We start from the raw sequence: 19960 nt of genomic DNA, 5'->3' as shown, positions 1-19960 counted from the left end.
CTCAACTGAGTTGTTGTGTTCTCTTTAGAGACAAGAAGCTTTCTCCTGGCGGCCCTTCCAGACCAACCATACTTGTTTTGTCTTTTTCTAATTAAACTGTCTTGAACATTAACATGCTGTTTAAGGCCTGTAGAGGCTCAGATGCAGCTCTTGGGTATTGTGCAGTTTCTGTGAGCACTGAACAGTCTTTGTGGTGGATCTGAATGCTCCAGACTAGCAAACTTGCTCATGGTCAGTTAATCAAGTGCATAGAGCCCTGTGATGAATTTTCACATTTACTCTGTGAATCTTCATTCTTCTAGCTAGTCTTTACTCTTCTAGAAGCTTTCTTTGCTCAGACGTCTGCAGCATTGAATCTATGTCTTCTCCACTGCTATTCCAAACAAGGTGCTGATGCAGGGGTCATTAGCACAGTAAGATTTAAGTGCACAAAATGTTCACATCATAATAGTAATAATAATTAGAGGAGAGTATTATGTAGTCCAAGAAGTGTGTGGAGAAGTTTTCAGTGCAGAGGAGGGAACCATGGTGTTCAGGAGCCAAACTGCTTTGGGGGAAAATGCTATTGCACAATCTTGCCGACCTGCTCCTGATGACGCAGTCGTCTTCTGGAGGGAAGTGTGGTAAACAGTTGATGGGAAGGGTGATGCGGGTCAGCCATGATGCTAGTGGCTTTCCCAGTGAGGTGTAAATATCCTGTAGACTGGGTAGAGAGCTGCCAATAACACGCTGTGCGGTCCACACAATCCTCTGGAGGGCTCTGCGATTGGACGCATGACAGTTTTCATACCAGACTGTGATGCAGCGGGTTAGGATGCTCTGCATGGTACCTCTGTAGAAAGTATTAAAGATGGGTTTGGGGATGTGCACCTTCTTCAGTCGTCTCTTAAAATGCAGTCGCTGCTGAGCTCTTTTAGTCACTGATTTGATGTTGCTGGTCCAGGACAGGTCCAGGGGCGGATCTAGAGAAATTTTTCCAGGCTGGCATGGAAATCAAATGGGGTGGCAAAATCAAAGCCTTGTTTTAAAGACATATGCAGGTGTTACATATGATTAATATACATTAAGCATATGTTTCATATAAATATGGTCTATAACTTAATTATTTTCTATAGCCCACATAATTAAACATTTCAGTTACATAAAATGTGTGTACTGTATAGCCTGTATAATAAATAAATATGTAACCAATAAGTATAAAATCCAGAAAGCTACACAACACTGGGCGGGGGCTCATTTCCAAACACAAGTCTAACTTAAGTTTCATACTGTTTTTGTTAGAAAAAAATCAAATTGTACTGACTACTACTACTGCCAGAAAGCTGCACTGTCACAAACAATTATTGAAACCTCATTTTTCATGATTTGTTGGGTCAATATTCTGAGGTCCAAAATATAATTGGCCATTTTTGGCTGCTTTTGATTGTTGTTGTTTTTTTTACCTTGTCTTTCTTGGTATCATTCTTTTCAGCACAACCTCACACGTCCAAATTTACAGTTATTAAAACAACTGGTCTGAAATCACACAAACACATAAAACCCTAGTAGTAGTTATATTTTCTCTTTACTATAAAAACCACAGACATGTTTAGTAAATTATTTTCATAACTTGAAATGCAAATATAAGTGGTAATTATTTTAAATTAAAATTAAACAAAAATTTTGTGAATAATAAAGTTATATACAACTATTCATCTAAAAATGCAGGCAATGCATCTGGGGTTCTTATTTTTATTTTTTTGCACAGCCATTTTAAAAATACTACAACAATCAGGTGTCACAATAAGACGCCCCACAAATTATTTGTGCCAGTAAAAAAAAAAAAATGTCAACCACAAGACAGAGAAGAACATCACAGGGAGAAACCCTGCAGGCCTGACAGCAGGTGTATCGCTCATTCTGTTTTCCACCTGGAGACAGTGTTCACACGGCATTCTGCCTGTGTAACTTGTGTAACTACACAAGTTAACACAATTCAATTCAATTCAATTTTATTTATATAGCGCCAAATCACAACAAAAGTCGCCTCAAGGTGCTTCATAGATACAGAGAACAACCCAACAATCATATGACCCCCTATGAGCAAGCACTTGGGCGACAGTGGGAAGGAAAAACTCCCTTTTAACAGGAAGAAACCTCCAGCAGAACCAGGCTCAGGGAGGGGCGGGGCCATCTGCTGCAACCGGTTGGGGTAAGAGAAGGAAAACAGGATAAAAGACATGCTGTGGAAGAGAGACAGAGGTTAATAACAGATATGATTCAATGCAGTTAACTCATACTGAGTGAGAAAGGTGACTGGAAAGGAAAAACTCAATGCATCATGGGAATCCCCGGCAGCCTACATCTATTGCAGCATAACTAAGGGAGGATTCAAGGTCACCTGGTCCAGCCCTAAATATATACTTTACCAAAGAGGAAAGTTTTAAGCCTAATCTTGAAAGTAGAGATAGTGTCTGTCTCCCGAATCCAAACTGGAAGCTGGTTCCACAGAAGAGGGGCTGTAGTCGCAAATTTTGAAGCCATCCTGATAATCTTCTTCCACCAACGATGTGGAGATCCAACCCTTTTAGATCCAATTAAAATCAAGACACTCAAAAAGATGCTCTGTAAAAGAGTAGAAAAAATAGATACAGACATGTGCTGCATGAAAGACGTTAGGGAAGGTTAGTTAGCTGGAGAGCGAGTTAGGCAGGAGAACTCTCAGCAGCATTAACTGCCCTGTTACTGCACCACCTTAATAAACCATGGTGAAGCAAAATGTCTTGTGCTTAAGACTCTACATGAAAGTTAAAATATATATGTTCAGTGCACATAGATATATAGTGTATAGTTATACATATCACACAAAAATCCACCACATCCCCCCTTGTGGTACCTGGAGGTACCACCTAAAAAGACCCAATGACTAAAGAAGAACAAAAATCGTGAAAACGAATGCGTGCGCTGTTTTTTTGCTAACATACTTTAAAGCAAGCTCTAAATAGAATATAAGAATTTGTATAAAGATCCCACACAGTTGTTGCTCTATTGAATAAACCCCAGAAACCTCATAGTCATCAACATAACATTCTTCCAACGCTTCATTTCTCTTAGTCAATTAATTTAAGACTAATTGATTCCTCTTCATTTGCAAATCATACTACACAGTATCCTTATCAGAATACTCAAGAAACTTAAAACTAGCCTAATTACAGTAAAATGAAAGTGAGGCATGAAACACATCAGCAGAGACACATAATACATACACGGATTACACAACACCATATGTGACATTAAAAATAATACAATAAAACAATTAATTCCCAATTTTGGATTTCATCTTGGTCAGGTTCAACTTCTTTTTCTGAACAACTTCTCAGTGTGGGCTTTGAAATGTTCTTTGATCATCACTTCATCTTCTTCATCCGACATAAACCCACCAAGAGCATTCTCTTTGTGGGCCGGTACTGCTCACCCGAGTAAACACGAGCTGACATTGACATGAATTAAACATAAAACATTATATACAGTATAAGATTTTGTAAGGTAAACCTAGTTCATACAAATGAAGTAAAGAAAAGTTATTAAAACAAAACGTGCCTTGCTGTTTATTCTTTCAGTGTCCCACAGTAGCACATTTCCTGCTAGGAAAATGTCAGAAGTCACATCATTTCTGTAAATTGGGAAGTAACTGTAATACATCAAGTCACCTCTGTCTCTTGTTACCAGGACTTTTTAAAATGAATGGTGCAACATGGAAAGAGGCCCTACACAAGAGTTTAGCTTTGAGCTCAATAGGCGATGATCCTTTCAGCCATGACATCTCTGACATGGGAAACCAGGGAATTTGATTAGAAAATGGTGAAGGATTTTCTTTTCAGTTAGAAACTGGATTTGTGTAACATGGTGGTGAAAACCCCCCAAAGAAAGCAGCATATGATCAGTCGCTATATTGCATTTAATACAAACGTCCTTCGTGTATCCTTTGAATACAGAACAGATCATTTCTGATATCTATGAGTAAACCCAACGAGCACGTGTCCCAAAAGACCCCACAGTGTTTTTATCTGGCTTTTCCCTGACAGTTAGTGGACACTGACAGATGTGTGCTGAATATGAAAGGAAACAAAAGAACTAAAGAAGGTTTGCAGTGTTAAAAACAAGAACTACATGAAGGTTGTTTCATCCTGCTGTAACTTATGACAGAAGCATCTTTTGTTTGTTTTTTCATTTATTTACACAAAGACAGATGTTGAAATAACAGGAGTAACAGTTTAATTCAATTGAAATCGGTCCAATCGTCTATAGTGAAATTATTGTTTTTCATTAGTTGGCAAAAGATGGGGGTTGTTGACGGCAATTCAGTGAATGCAACAGGGGAGGACGCCAGTTTGGATGGAGGGGAATCAGCAGGACAGATGAGATTTTGTTTAGGAGTCGAGTAGTTGTGTGAATGAGGAGAGGAGAGCACATTAGACTGCTGAGAGACGGGGAGGTAGTCAAGCACTGACCACATGTCTTCTTGGATTTCAGCAAAACAGATGGGCTCATCTCGGTCTTGGAATAATTCAACTCGGGGTTGAACTGATGCAGTTTGAGAGGCATCTACAGGAGAGGCAGGGGTGGGTGAGGGCTGCTGAGACTGCGCAGTGATGGGGAGGGGGTCGAGCTCTTCCAGCACTGACAGCAGTTCTTCCTCACTTCCCATCTTCATCCTGAATGTGTTCACTGACAGGTGTTGCCAGCTGTGGTGGCTTGTCTCGCGCTCAAAGAGGACAAAATAGAGAACAATACAGTGTTCAGCTGCCTGGCTGTGCTTTACACACAGCCCTGCTCTGGTACACCCACTATGCCGGCCTTTGTACACTCTCTCCATCTAATGATAGAGAGGAAGGATACATTCACTACTTCTAGCCTCCACTATTCAAATTGAGTATTTTCACAGTGTCCTAAAAGCTTCCTGAAAAGCCTTTACACTATTTTCCAAAACGCTGCATCCAGAGCACAGTCAGGGACTGGAAGGAGAGAGTATATTTCCCCCATATGGACTTCTCTCTTCATTGGCTCCCAATTAAATCCCAAATAAAAATCCAAATACTTGCCCTCACACACACAAGGTCTTGAATAATCACCCCCAATTTTGTCTACAAGATCTCACAGTGCCATATCATCCCAACAGAGTGCTTTGCTCTCAGACTGCTGTCTTCCGAGGGGATTTAAAAGTACAATGGAAGGCAGAGCCATCACTTTTCAGGCCCCTCTCTGTGGAACCAGCTCCCACTTTGTATTCGGGACACAGACACTTGCTCTCATTTTTTAATTAAGCGTGAAACCTTTTTGCCAAAGTCCAATAACTTGAGAGAGGAGCCAAAGACGTCCTCGTCCCAGATTCGTCCCAAGACAGATTCACACCTATTCGCACCTTGTCTGCTGTGACCTGAAGAACTCGCGTGACCATTGCGACTCTCAAGGTGCTAAAAATCACACAAGAGTTTAAATGCGTGAGAGGCCACACTTGAGTAGCAAAGAAGCTTAGCTGATGAGATTAAATGTGCAGTTGCATGAGAGCACTAGTCTTTTTAGTGATCTACCTTTTGACCAGTTTAGAACCTGACAAGCGAGTAATCACAATGCCCACCTTGTTAATTGTCCTGAAAGCTTCATAAGCCGGACAATGACTCAGTGATGTTGCAGTTTTTCACAGCGATGGTGGTATAGTGGCGAGCATAGCTGCCTTCCAAGCAGTTGACCCGGGTTCGATTCCCGGCCATCGCAGTTGCTTCTCGCAGTGCTGTTCAAGCATGTGGGCTGCGTACTGTTTTACAGTAAAAACGTTCTCCGCTCTTTCTGCAAAGGCTTACAATGTCAGGCCAGGTGCATTCTTCATCGGCCTCGCTGCTACCGTTTGCTGTGGAAAGACACTGTTCACACAGGCTTTGAGTTCTCATCACTTCATACATATACCTTCTTACATGAAACTGTGATTGGACACGCTACTTCTTCATAAAGACACCCAGTCCCACTTTAAATATTGTGCTGAATGTTTGGAATGAAGATAACATTTTACTAACCATGTACTGATCAGCTCTTTGCGGTGGCAAAATCATCAGCTGTGTGTGTTACTGTTCATGCAAACAAGCAAGCTAATGTCAGCCAGCTAGCTTCAACCGCAGCTGTGCTGCACCGATCTCACGGAACTGCAAAACCACAAGCTTTCTCACCAAAGTCATGCAGCTACCGCATTTACAATCCAGCGTGGCCGTTGTTGTGCACATCCTACTTGAAAGACGTGTGGCGTAGGACTTGGAAGACGTATGTCTTTCAAGTATGTAGCTCCAAAACCAAATGTGGTTGTTGTGGCCGAGCGGTCAAGGCGATGGACTCGAAATCCATTGGGGTCTCCCCGCACAGGTTCGAATCCTGTCGACAACGGTCAGCTGTTTTGCGGCAGTCCAGACGTTGATTTGAGAAGAAGCCACGGCATGGAGTTCACCTGAGAAGGTGCCAGGAGAAAGAGCCAGGCCTTTGCTTGTGAAAATAGAGCACGCAGAAGCAATGGACCCAGCTATGTCCTGACAAAATTAGGCACATATTCAGTAAACATGGCATCCTTCAATTGCTCTCTTAGCCACCCCAGACGTGTAGTCATCCAGGATCCTGTCTGAGTACCGCCAATGACTGATGCGTCTGACAAATGCTGATTGCTTTGCAAGAGGATCGGGATTGGAGGGACAGCGGATTTCACCGGGAATGGGACAACAGCAGAAATAGCTTCAAACATCAAACATTACTGCATGAAAAGCACAAAGAGTGGACACATTTCATTGTTTGGAACACTGCTTTTCACTTCAGCTCTTTGCATGTAAAAACTTTGCTCTTCTCCACAGCTGGCTGACGGACACGCAAAAGTGCAAGCAAGAGTGGCCACAGACCCACTATGCCGGCCTTTGTACACTCTCTCCATCTAATGATAGAGAGGAAGGATACATTCACTACTTCTAGCCTCCACTATTCAAATTCAGTATTTTCACAGTGTCCTAAAAGCTTCCTGAAAAGCCTTTACACTGTTTTCCAAAACGCTGCTGTGCTGCCCCTTTAATCCTCCCCAGTTCCCTCAGTTTGAGATCCTTCTTGGACTTGGTGTCATGGTACTCCAAGTTTTGCCAAACTTTGCAACTGTTGTAGCCCCTATGTGTGCCTGTGCTAACGACAAGAACACTTTCACATGGACTTCAGGTGCACAAGCGAGCTTTGAAGAAGTAAAAAAACTCCTGGTGAATAGTCCTGCACTGGCACTGTTTGACCCTGCCTTGCGTGTTGTGATCTCTACTGATGCAAGTGACTATGGGCTTGGTGCTGTATTTGCTCAAGTGCAACCTGATGGCACAGAAAAACCTGTGGCGTTTGCTACCTGCACACTGCCTGCAACAGATCAAAAGTACTCAACTGTTGAAAAAGAAGCTTATGCTTGTGTGTGGGCTGCAGAGAAATGGAGAACGTATTTGTGGGGCCGACGTTTCACTCTGCGGACAGACCACCAAGCTCTGACAACGCTGCTGAGCACCAAAGGGTTTAATAGGGTTGGCATGCGCATCGCCCGCTGGTCTGCCCGCCTCCTGTGTTTTGACTATGATGTTATTTGCCGCCCAGGTTCTCAGAACTATACAGCTGACTGTCTCTCTCGCCTGCCCCTGCCTGTTTCTTCCCATTCCACATCAGATTCAGATCATGAAATGGTAGCCCAAGTTTCTGCTGCCATGTCCTCACTTCCAGTTGCGGGCTTTGACTCTGCCTGTTCAACTTGCCCTGAACTGGTTGCTTTGCGTTCACAAATACAAAGTGGCTGGCCTGCCTCAATCAAAGCATTTGATGTCACGCTTGCACCTTACTACAAAATCCGTAATGAACTCTCAACCCTAAGTGATTATGTTCTCAGAGGCTCAAGGCTCATTGCACCACTTTCAGTGAGACCTAAACTGATTGCACTGGCACATGAAAGTCACCATTGTGCGCACAAAACAAAGATTAAGAGATCTCTACTGGTGGCCAAAAATGGACTCGCAAGTTCAGTCTGCCATAACCTCATGCCTCCTTTGCCAGTCCAATGACAAAACTGCACATACTAATCCTGCTCCTCTCCAACCCGTCCCACTGCCTGATGGACCGTGGAAAAAACTTGGTCTTGACATTGTTGGGCCTTTTGATACTGCAATACCTGCTTGTAGATACGTCATAACATTGACTGACTACTACTCCAAATGGCCTGAGCTTGCCTTTTCACCTTATGCTACTACTGATGATGTCATTCAGTTCCTCTCATCTGTCTTTAGTCGTCATGGCAACCCAGAGAACATCATAACTGACAATGGTGCACAGTTCACCTCTGTAATGTTCACCTCATTCCTCCAGAATAGAGGCATCTCCCACAGCAGAACATCTGTCTACTACCCAGCTGCAAACGGAGCAATCGAACGGTTTCATCGTGCCCTCCGCACCTGTATCCAGACATCAATCCAGCAGTCGAAACCATGGAAGGCGACTGTGCTGGATTGGCTTCAAGTTTACTGTGCAACACCGCATGCAACTACTTCCCTCTACTTCCCTCTCCCTAAGAACTCCTGTGTGGCAGGAAGATGCGTACTATACTGGATGTACTCCCTTTGCCTCCTGCTGTGTCTCCACTGGATACGTTGCACGTCACTCAGTTCAGAAATATCAGTTGAAAATGCAACGTTACACTGATGGTAGGCGTCACGCACGGAAACCTTCTTTTCTACCAGGAGAGAGTGTGAGGATAAGGAAACCCCACCATGTTCCCAAAGGACATCCCAGATTTACCCCTCCTGTAACAGTAACAAAAGCCAAAGGCTTGAATGCCTTCTTGCTGAGTGATGGAAAGAGTTGGAATGCCACTCATCTAGCACGCTGTCGCCCAGTGACTGAAAAGAACGCTGACACTGCTAGGCTGCACCACACTCAGACTGGCTCACCTACTGCCAGAAGACTGCCACGCGTCAAGTACAAGCCTCGCTGGCACAAAGACTATATTGTAGCATAATAGGTTGCTTCCTCTCTGTGCAGGGGGATGACTGAAGGGATCACCTTGCTAATCCTTGCTGTCCAAACTGGCCTCATTGAGCTGCAGGTCATCCACAGAGCCTTCCTCCTCTCTATCATCCTCTTTATTGTTGTTGCTTCCATCCTGCAGTCCATGCTGGAGATAGCTGAGTCCTAGCCCTGGGAGCATCTAGAGGCAATTAAGATAATATACCAAAGACTTTTTTCATGTGTTTATTTTTAAGAAAACTCTGTGTCCCACTGTTTGTTTTATTTTTTACTGATCATAAACAACCAGAGGTGTGGACTCGAGTCACATGACTTGGACTCGAGTCAGACTCGAGTCATTAATTTTATGACTTTAGACTTGACTTGAAAAAATGTTGTAAGACTTGTGACTTGACTTGGACTTTTACACCAATGACCTGGGACTTGAATTGGACTTGAACCGGTTTACTTGAAAAGACTTGATATTTCACCCCAAATATAAAATTTAACATACATATTATATAGAGATTGAAAATGTGACGTCATTCAGGGGTAAAACCGCAAAGGATTCTGGGAACTCGTGGCAAGAGGTACGAGCGCACGCAGGCTTTCAATTGAAATCACAGCGATAAAAAAGAAACACAAAAATGGCAAGAAGCTGTTGTATTATTAACTGCAATAGCCGGTCGCATGACAGCCACGGGAAGCCGACGGGTAAAGAGATCGATTGTTATCGGATTACGTCGTTGAAGAGAAATTGTTCGAGCCATGTTTCCGAAGTAACAAAGAGGCGACGGGTGGCCTGGATTGCAGCCATTCAAAGACCAAATATAACGTCCCAGAACCCTCCAGCTCACAGGTTAGTCTGCTCCAAGCATTTACACAAAGGTCAGTCTGCTGTTGTAGTTAATGCGTCATTTTCATAACATAATTGGTGATATAGGTTACAAGCAAGTCTGGCGCTGAACAGAAATTGTCGCTCCTTTGTTTGTTGTGCATAAATAGTGAATTGTCCTGACACAATATTGCGTTTCGCTTCTGTTATTTTGGTACATTGACAAAAACATATACTTTTATTCACAGGATAAAACAGTTTTTTGTATCACCAATTGCCCAGTACGATTACAGCATACAGTATTGTTGTCACTGCTACATTTCTGTAACGCGTACCAGAAATTATTTCCACTGCTAATTAATTACCGTTGAGCTCAAAGGTCCTATTAATAAACGGTTAACGATTGTGTATTTATGAAGACGATTTGTGAGACTGGTAAACTTATGATACGTACGATGGTCTTTCGTTCTACACGGTGCATTTCAAGGTCCTGCACCCATCCGTCGGTAAACTGTACCTGGGCTTGTTGCAGTGACCTGAAGTTACTATCGTGCCAAACTAGGTATCCCCGACAGAATTTGTTTCCCCTGCGTCGGGAGCACACGCTGGACTGTCCAAATCACGGACAAACAGTATCCCACATTGTTGATTTTTAGTTTACAAACACTTCTTATAATGACTGACTACTCCTGACATTTTTGAGATCTTAGCTCTTTATACAACGAAGTTATAGTGGGATACAAATAATATCAGGCTGGTCCTGCCACAATTTGTTCCCCCTGTGTAAATCACGGACAAACAGTATCCCACATTGCTGATTTTTCGTTCACAAACACTTCTTATTATGACGCATTTCTCCTGAAACTTTGGAGGATTTAGCTCTTTATATAATAAAGTTACAGGAGAATAAAAATAGTTATTAGCCAAAATGTTTATGGTTTATTAAAATAATCCCATCTGATACCCCGTGAGCAATAAATATATAATTTTCTGTTGTAACCCTCAAACTGAATGGTAATGTAACGATACTAATTTTTCACAAAATGAAAACATCAGTACTTCCTGCATGCTCCCAGCACAGGGGAAACAAATTCTGTCGGGGATACCTACTTTGGCACGACACCGGTCCTACAACCGCATCCAAGAATAACATGCAGCTTATCTCAGAACTGTCGGTGAAAATTATCCTTGGAGCTAGGTTTAATTTAGCTGCATTTTAAAGAGGTGCAATTTCACAATTTGTGTATATTTTCTAAGTTCACTATTTTGTCATGTGTTGAGAAAAACACAGATTTAAAAATTACATGGTCTAATATTTACATTTAGCATAACTGCAACATTATTTTTTCGTTTTTTTCTTTTTAAAGACTCGAAAGGACTTGAAATTCAAAATTTCAGACTTGTGACTTTACTCGGACTTTTACACCAGTGACTTGAGACTCGACTCTGACTTGCCTGACATTACTTGAGACTTGACTTGAGACTTGAGGATAAAGACTTGAGACTTACTTGAGACTTGCAAAACAATGACTTGGTCCCACCTCTGGCTTTATCAAGTTTTATTTTCAGCGCTGTGTATTTTTCCTGCACGTCTTCAAGCTTGCAGTCCGTTTGTTTCTGTTTAATTTCTTGTTGCTTTTGTTCTTGAAGCAACTCTTTATTTTTGTTCAGTGTTTTATCAAGCTTTACCTGAAGCGCTTTGTATTTTTCCTCCATGCCTTGGAGTTTGCACTGCTTCATGTCCTGTTGTTATTTTTCTTGGAGGAGTTCTTAATTTTTTTTGCAGAGCTTCATTAAGCTTGATTTGCAAGCCTTTGTTGTGTTTCTCCATGTCCTGGAGCTTGAAATCCATTTCCTTCTGTTTTATCTCCTGTAGCCTTTTTTCTTGAAGAAACTCTTCATTTGTGTGCGGTCTTTCATCAAGCTTTACTTGCAGCTCCTGATTCTTTTTGTCCTTCAGCACTAGTTTTTCTAGTGCTTTATCAAGCTTTGCTTGGAGCTCAAAGTTTCTTCCCTGCATGTCTAGGAGTTCCATTTCTTTCAACTTTTGAATATCTTCCTTTTCTAGAAGCTGGTTGAATGATTTGTCTACTTGATCAGGAAGTTGAATTTTGTCTTCCTGATCACAAAGAGGAGAGTTGGGCTTTACTGTTTTTTTCTGTTTTCTCTGAGACATGTTTGAATCTGTAAACTGTCACTCTGTTTATATCTGAATTAACTAATTTCAAGAAACTGTTGCAATTACCTGGACTGCCTCAGCCCAGGTGATGTAACATTAGCAGACAGAGGGTTTGATGTTGCAGAATCTTTGGAGCTGTACCATGCTGAACTGAAGAGCCCAGCTTTCACCAAAAGGAAGAACTAACTGGGCCCTAGATTGCCCAATCAAATCTCTTAATGCCACCTGCCCTCTCCTACATTAACTGTGGGCTCACCTTGTAGAACAGAGTTGAGTGTGGAAGAAATGGCAAAAATATGGAGCTGAAAAGCTGAGAGAGAAAAAGAAATGATAAATAAATCAATGTGTCAAATTAACTGACATGTTAGCTGGTAGAGTGCCCACTGCATTATATATATATCATCTCTTTTTTATAATAAATAATCAAAAACTTTATTTAAACTAAGATTTTAAAAAATATGTGCAGTGATTGATGTGCTCTCAGACATGTGCTTCAATCCACACACAAATACAAAACAATCTGACCACACGTACAACTGTTTCACAAACTCTATAAAGCATTCACACTCCAATGGATGCATCAGAAAGCAGCTTGGGATTACAATCTTGTCCAAGGATATTTCGCCTGCAGACTGGAGCAGCCAGGGATCAAACCAGAAAACTTTCTGATCAAAAGCTGACTTGTGCTAAATGCTGAACGGCAGCCAACCCATTTTAGCCATTTAATGAATGTGCCATTTAATCTTGGCTGCAGCCAAGATTAAATGGCACATTCATTAATTACAGAGTTACGGATTGTTACATGGAACTCAAAAGAAATAATGAACCCATCTCGTGTCCTGTGTCTTCTATAGCTGTCTGTACTTTTACTTCCAAAGTTCATCAGCAAACATGTTTGCAGGCCTCTAATTATCAGGCTGTACTCAAGCGCTTGAATTCAACCTAAAAGCTGTGCTGTCATACAGAACCAAGTACCCTCCGCGGAAACTATAGCTAATGTCACAACTGGATCTGATGAGACAGCTATGATTTCTGGACTCGAAGTAAATAATCCTGAATCAATTTATACAACATCAGTTTGTTTGTTTTGCTTTCATAACAAATAGTTTGAGCCATATACAAATACAGAAGTGACAAAAGGAAACATATTTACAATCCAAAGTCAGACTAACAGTTTTCAGTAGCACAGTCTTTTATTTACAGTCTGCTTCTCCTGGTGGTAAACCTCTATCACATGTTTGGATTAAAAATTAGGCCTATATAGCTGCTGGTTCCAGCTTAAGCAATATGTTAAAAATACTAAATTCTTCATTGATTTGAGCTGTGGGGTTTGCTATACACTGGCAGAAAATTGTAGAGTAAATGGTAAAAACGAACAAACCAAATAACAAGATCCTTGAATTCCATCTTTTTTATTAACAGAAACTCCAACAAATTTGTGGCCAATTGATGATGTTTGGGACATGAAAAGTCCAGTCCAGCAGGTGGCGGTAATGCGCCTTAAAGCTTTAACCGCCAAAAAAATACAAGAGCAGAAGAAGAAGAAGCCGAGTTCCCGCTTTATGGCGTTTTTCTCTCCGATTATTGTCAAGACTGATTTAACACTTAAAGGTAAGTATCGAGCTAATATTAATCCGAGTCTAGTTAATCTTGAGTTTAGCTCCTGAATGAGGCTTTCTGTTGCTCTCCTCGGTGTCTCTTCTCAAGTTTTTGTGAACAAGTTGGAAAAAAAAATCTGACTAAATTGACTCAAGCTGCTTTAAACTAATTCACAGAAAGATATCAGCAAAAGGTTGTGAAACACAGAGAAGAAAATAATTTATTAGAAGAAAGCTTTTAAATGAGCTCATTGTAATCAGAGTTTCTGTTATTTTATTAGTCTGTTATTAAGGCTACTTAGCATCTCTGTGGCACCTGCACAGCTTATGAATGCAGCTTGCTAACTAAGCTAGCTAGCGCCACCCTTCTTCCATATAAGGTCACTTCCGGCTCCAAAAGACCCAACATGTTGGCGGTAAAAGTGCTATAATGAAATACATTTATGAGAAATGTAAAAATAAATGTGTTCCAGGCTAAAACACAGCTGCCTTTATCAGCGCAAAGTTGTGATGAGGCTTACTCAGATGATGGCTCAGATTTCTACACCCACTCGGATATACAGATGAAATCAAGACAAGTACATCAATACAAAAATTCACAGGATTGTTCAAAAATAATAAATTGCATGAATATAGGAAATCTTCCTCTCAGTGACTGAGTTGTCTCATTGTGTCCTCATTTTTTATAAATCAAGGCCTGAGTAACCCAACCTTAAGTGTTCATTAAGGTTTTTGTCACATAGATAGAAAATAAACTCAGAGATTAAGCGGCTGTTATAAACAGAGTGATTAGTTTATGTAAAAAATTTAGTTTGTTGTTGTTCTGGTTTACGTGCTGAAAATGGTTTTATTTGTGTATGTTCAATGTGTTAGACTTGTACATAGTTAAATATATGATCAAATAATGTTGAATCCTGGATATGGATTTGTAAGCAATGAAATTTGAAATAAGGGGGTAGGAACAAGAAAACTTCATCCTACTCCTTTTCGAGCACACACATTCTGTAGACATAGATATTTGCATGAAAACTTGATGATTTTTAAGTTTTGTTATTTTTATTTTTTTCTGTTGTTATTTCAATTATATTTGCATGTTTGAAATAAATTTTATCTATCTATCTATCTATCTATCTATCTATCATTTCTCACGGCACACGTATATTGTCGGGTTTTTTCTTGGCCAGGGCATATTTTAAAGAGGAATTGCTCTCCTGGTACTGGTGTGCCATACTGCTGAATTTGGTATCGGTGCTCAAACCTTTTGTGTTTGTTTCAAACAAGTTGTCCACCCAAGGAAGCTAAAATGTGTTCTGTGTGTTCTCAGATGAACATATGAGACACTTTGACTCTTCAGTGCAGTGTGGAGCTTAACAAAGTTCTGTTTTGTGTCCCAGCTGATCAGGAGGAGGAGAAGAGTCTGACGGAGCAGCAGAGGAAATTTCAGCTACTTGGACTCAGTTCAGCCACTGCAGAGAAAACAATGAGCTCAAAACAGAAGGTGACAGATACTAGTGTTAAGAAATACTCCATTAAAAGCTGAAGTACTGATATGTATATTTTATGCTAAACTAAATGAACCTTGTGCAATATTAATGTAATGTAGAAATAATGTATACAATGTATACAATGCCTACATCTTAGACGGTGACGTTGCCTCTAAACATCAAAATGAGCAGGAAGATGTTAAAGTGGGATTCAGCAGGATTCAACCCTAAAATCAGCTGTAGTGGCTCAGTGTGGGGAAAAGGGTCACAGCTCACAATCATTTCTATTGAGAGCTCCAGTAGATTTTTTTTAATGTGCAGGCTGTGATCAGCTGACCTGCTGCTCTCTGTGAATTCATCCAGATGTCAGCAGATGTTTCACGAGTTGTCCTGGCTGATTTCCTTTCTCTACACTGACAGTACACTGTCTTTATATTATACACTATACTGTTGGTATGTGGGTGGAGCTCAGTGAATGAATGTCAGCATCATGAGCTTAAGTTTAAGTTAATCTCTGCTACACTTGATGTAATCTAACTCTGACATGAGCACCACAGTCACTGTGCACCAGTCACACACTGTTCTTTACTTAAATCCATCACATTACAGTAAACTTGCCTGCTTATCCTGCACTAACCTGCAGAGGATTTTACTGCAGTCTTTAAATCACATTGTGAGACAAACTGCACACAAACAGTTTGTGTGTTTACTGATGTTTGTTGGGCTGATAGAATCGCTGCATTTGAAATTACCTGCCACATAAAAAATATTACTCCATTTATTCTCGCTCGTCTTCTGTATTGCTAACTAGATGTTGAAATACCGCGACCGCAACTTATCAGCACCTGCAGTCGTTCAGGTTCTGGTGGTGTTTGGTGCCACACTCCACCTTCAGGTTTAAAACTAGTGTTAATGGAGGGAGTTTGAAGCTTCAGTTTGTTTAATGACTGCATTTCACTCACTGCCTCTGTATCTCTGTCACTGCAGGACCAACGTGGACCGAGAAGTCAGCGCTCTCAGGAGGCCGACAAACCTCACAGAAGCAAGAGAGAGAAAAAAAACACCTGTGACGAGTGTGGGAAGGATTTTACCTGGAAGTCTAAACTAAAACAACATCAGCTCATCCACACTGGAGAGAGACCGTTCAGCTGTGACTTGTGTGGAAGGTCGTTTTCCTGGAAGAATGCCCTAAAAACACACCAAGTCGTCCACAGTGGAGTTAAAGCTTACAGCTGTGATCAGTGTGGCAGAGCTTTTACTCGAAGTAGCCACTTGCAGAGACATCTAGTTACCCACTCTGGAGTTAAGGCATACAGCTGTGACATCTGTGGAAAAACTTTCAGCCAGCTATGGAGCCGAAATATACACCTACGCATTCACTCTGGAGAAGATGTGTACTGGTGTGATCAGTGTGGTAAATACTTTACAACAGACGCACAGTTACAACACCACATGTTTACCCACACTGAGGAGAGACCTTATCAATGTGACCTGTGTGAGAAGACTTTTAAAACTCCACAGTACCTGAGACAACACCAACAGATCCACACCAGAAAGAGACTCTACAAGTGCAGTTACTGTGAGGTTTGTATTTTTATTTTATTCTTGTAAGTTCAGTCTGACTGTTTGGAACAAGTCTGCTCATTAAATTGTGTTAGCATGTTAGCACTTCTACTGCACCGAAGAGTAGCTCTGAGCCATTATTCAGGTTTTCATTTCATTTAAGTGTAAGTCAGATGTTACTGTAATATTAAATAAGTATTGCTGTAGTATTATGGTGGTAGTATTGTAGTTATTGTAGCCCAGTAAACTGAGTGTGTTAATTGAAACAGTAAAATGTAACTGGACGTCTGCAGAGATGCTCTTTATTTCAGGCGACTTTCAGGATAAAAGTGTTGAAGGACTGACTTACACGGTCTTTGTGTCTTTGTTTAGAAGCAGAGCGACACAGATGGATCCACTTCTCAACCCTGTCATCGCTGTGGTGGTGGGAAAGACTTTCGTTGTGACATCTGTGGAAAAACTTTCAGTCAGCAAGCCAGCCTAAAAATACATCAACGTAAACACACTGGAGACAAACTGAAATACTGCAAAGAATGTGGGAGAAGCTTCCCCACATCAGCTGAGTTAAAACAACATGAACTCTTTCACAGTGGGGTCAAGAAGCACCTCTGTGATCAGTGTGGGTCATCCTTCACCACTGCAGGTCACCTTAAAACACACAAACGAGTCCACACAGGAGCGAAACCATACAAGTGCAGACACTGTGACAAAAGCTTCTCACAGTCAGGTAATCGTAACAAGCATGAACGTACACACATGGAAGGAAACTACAGCTGTGAGCAGTGTGACAAGAGCTTCAGTAATCTCAGTTCATACTCTGCACACAAACGATCCCACGTTACTACTAAACTGTTTCACTGTTACCAATGTGCCAAAACATTCACTTCATCATCTGCTCTGTGCAAACATCAGCGCGATCACGCAGGGCTGAAACCGTTCCCATCACAGGATCAGAGTGAATCTGAAGAGAGAGAAACATCCTCTGGTTTCAGAGTCCAACTTAAAACCCTGGAGATCAGGCTCCACAGAGTTCAGGTCGGCTCTCCTTAAGTTTAAGTTAAAGTTCAAATGAGGCTGTGAATCAAACTTCCTGTAGTTCCATTTTAATCTTTATAAATTGTTCTTCTGTTTGTGTTCAGTCGTTACCTTTTTTTTCAGTGGTTGGATTAAAAATCAGTTTTCTGTTGTTCAAGTTTTTATTGAATGTATTTTGTTAAATAAAGTTAAAAAAATGTTAAATAAAGAATTGTTTGAACGACAAAGATTTTGAGCCATGATGTCATTTCCTGTATTTCAGAGTAAAGACTGAAGTGACAAATGGAAACATGTTTACAGTCATGGAATAAACACTGATGGGTCATCTGTAGGAAGTTCTATTGCTGACCTGACAGACTCGACCTTGTTTACAAAGAAAGAAAGGAACTGATGACATGTGTCAGCAGAGGCTTTCAGGGTTGTTTAGAGTAGAGCTGATAGTCTTAAAGAGAACACGGGGATTATGACAATTTAACACAATGATCTGAGAAAAATATCTGTTTCTTTCATTTTTACTGTATTCTGATCAAATTTCCAACATTCTTTTAACATTTCAAAAGAATTTGTCTTTCTTCCACTTTCACACTTGGCCCTAAAAACACCAACATCCGTGCATCACCCTTGTGTCAGTCTAATGAACCTAACATGTGAGTGATACATAACACACATTCACACTGGCTGCATATATCAGTCCGGGGGGGCAGAGCAGAACTCTGTATGAATCAGACGCGCTCACATATTCAGGCTTTCCAGAGGCGTTTACCATCAGAAGAAGCAGAACAATGAATCATCAGCACCCTGCAGAAGAACACAGCAAGCAACAACTCTAACAATAAAGACGTGCTGGAGCCAAAAGATGCAGATAGCGAGTTTTAAACGATAACGCACAGGATCAAAGGGGGAGAGGGTAAAAACCCACTGCCTCCTGAGATAAAGATCAGCAAGTCAAGCTGGCAGCAGACGACACAAAACGCTCTCTGGAGGAGGCGGCGACTGTGGAGCAGGCCGACGGAGAGGCGGATCGGCAGACAGGAAGCTCCCGGGGTCCCACAACAAGATGTTGCGCGTCAGACTGGAGCAGGATATCCCCATGTTGGTGACACTGCCCATCGAGGTACAGCCCAACTTGGCAAACCAACCCTTCCCTTTCTTGGACACCACACTGGCTGATCTGGGCATCCAAGACTGAGTCTCACTCCGTGTGGGGACGTTTTTTTGTTTTTGTTTGTTTTTTAAGAAGCAATCATGTGTATATATTCAGCTCAGAGCTGAAGGAGAGGGTGGTTTGGGTTGACAACAAGAAGACCCATCCTAGAGGTACGGCGGTGGGATCCAACTGCAGGGATGTGGTCAGATGGCAGTCTGTGGAAATCAGGTGACAGTGAGAGCAACTTGATTTTCCTATTTTGTCCTTCAGATACGAGTGAAAGCCCAGATGCCAGGAGACAAGCAGCTCCAGGAGGTCCTGTACAGCACCGAGGTCCACACTGACCGCTCCTTCTGCTGCACTGGAATGGATATCCTGCCCTGGAAACAGACGTGTGCAGGTCTAGAAGCAGTTTAAATCCCATACTTTTTTGATCTGTGAGGCTCTTAATGTCACGTCTGCAGCCATGAAAGTCAGCTCAGGGTTTCTTGATTCTGATTTTTCTTTGCTGTGTCACATTTAGCTCATATCTGCATTGCCATGCCCTGAAAACAAGCTGCCGAGCTTTAGTCAGGCTCAGGGACAACGGGAGATCTGAGGAGCAACACGATGAGAACAACTAAAACTGAACAAACTTAACATCTGATTACCTTTTTTATTTGTAAGAAAAAGTTTAACATGAACGCGCCAACTGTCCACAGCAAAGCTTATTATGACAAGACTGCTTTTATTCAGTGATGTCAAAGTGTCATCACTTCATACCTCTGAACTGACATTAGATGTATTGCATACCTTGTTAGAATTACACTGTTGAAGCATTTGTAAAAAGCTTCTGTCCTTGTTAATTTATGTTTTAGGATAAGTTTTTGGGCTGTGTAAGGTCACAGGTTGCATTTCTGAGCAGAGTAGTAAAGGTAAAGTAAGTGTTTTCAAAACTAGCCACTCAGCATGTGTACAAACAGTGAGAAATCTCTGAAGAAAACCGTTTGAAGGAGCAAGAGCACACGCTTTTCTCCACAGGTTAAAGCCCGCTTTAATAATCAATATGAATCAAAGACTTCTGTCAACACAAAATAAATGTAAGGAAACACATCC

General features: G+C 41.4%; 3 protein-coding genes across 3 annotated transcripts in view; all 3 read left to right on the top strand.

Annotated features, from left to right (window-relative positions):
- Positions 1-19960, top strand: part of LOC309714675 (kinesin-like protein KIF1B) — a 105663-nt gene that overhangs the window by 59905 nt on the left and 25798 nt on the right. The window lies entirely within an intron of this gene.
- LOC309714668 (uncharacterized protein) overlaps positions 1-19960 on the top strand; it is a 98054-nt gene that overhangs the window by 64054 nt on the left and 14040 nt on the right. The window lies entirely within an intron of this gene.
- Positions 13563-19890, top strand: LOC309714635 (uncharacterized protein). The gene is made up of 4 exons (XM_082547189.1): positions 13563-13649; positions 15031-15134; positions 16108-16704; positions 17056-19890. The coding sequence occupies exons 1-4, from the start codon at positions 13601-13603 to the stop codon at positions 17731-17733; spliced, it is 1428 nt and encodes a 475-aa protein (XP_082403315.1). The 5' UTR covers positions 13563-13600; the 3' UTR covers positions 17734-19890.

This window comes from Aulonocara stuartgranti (genome assembly GCF_965226115.1).
Source record: "Aulonocara stuartgranti genome assembly, chromosome: 9".
Lineage (NCBI taxonomy): Eukaryota > Metazoa > Chordata > Actinopteri > Cichliformes > Cichlidae > Aulonocara > Aulonocara stuartgranti.
This window is presented reverse-complemented; position numbering and strand designations above follow the sequence as displayed.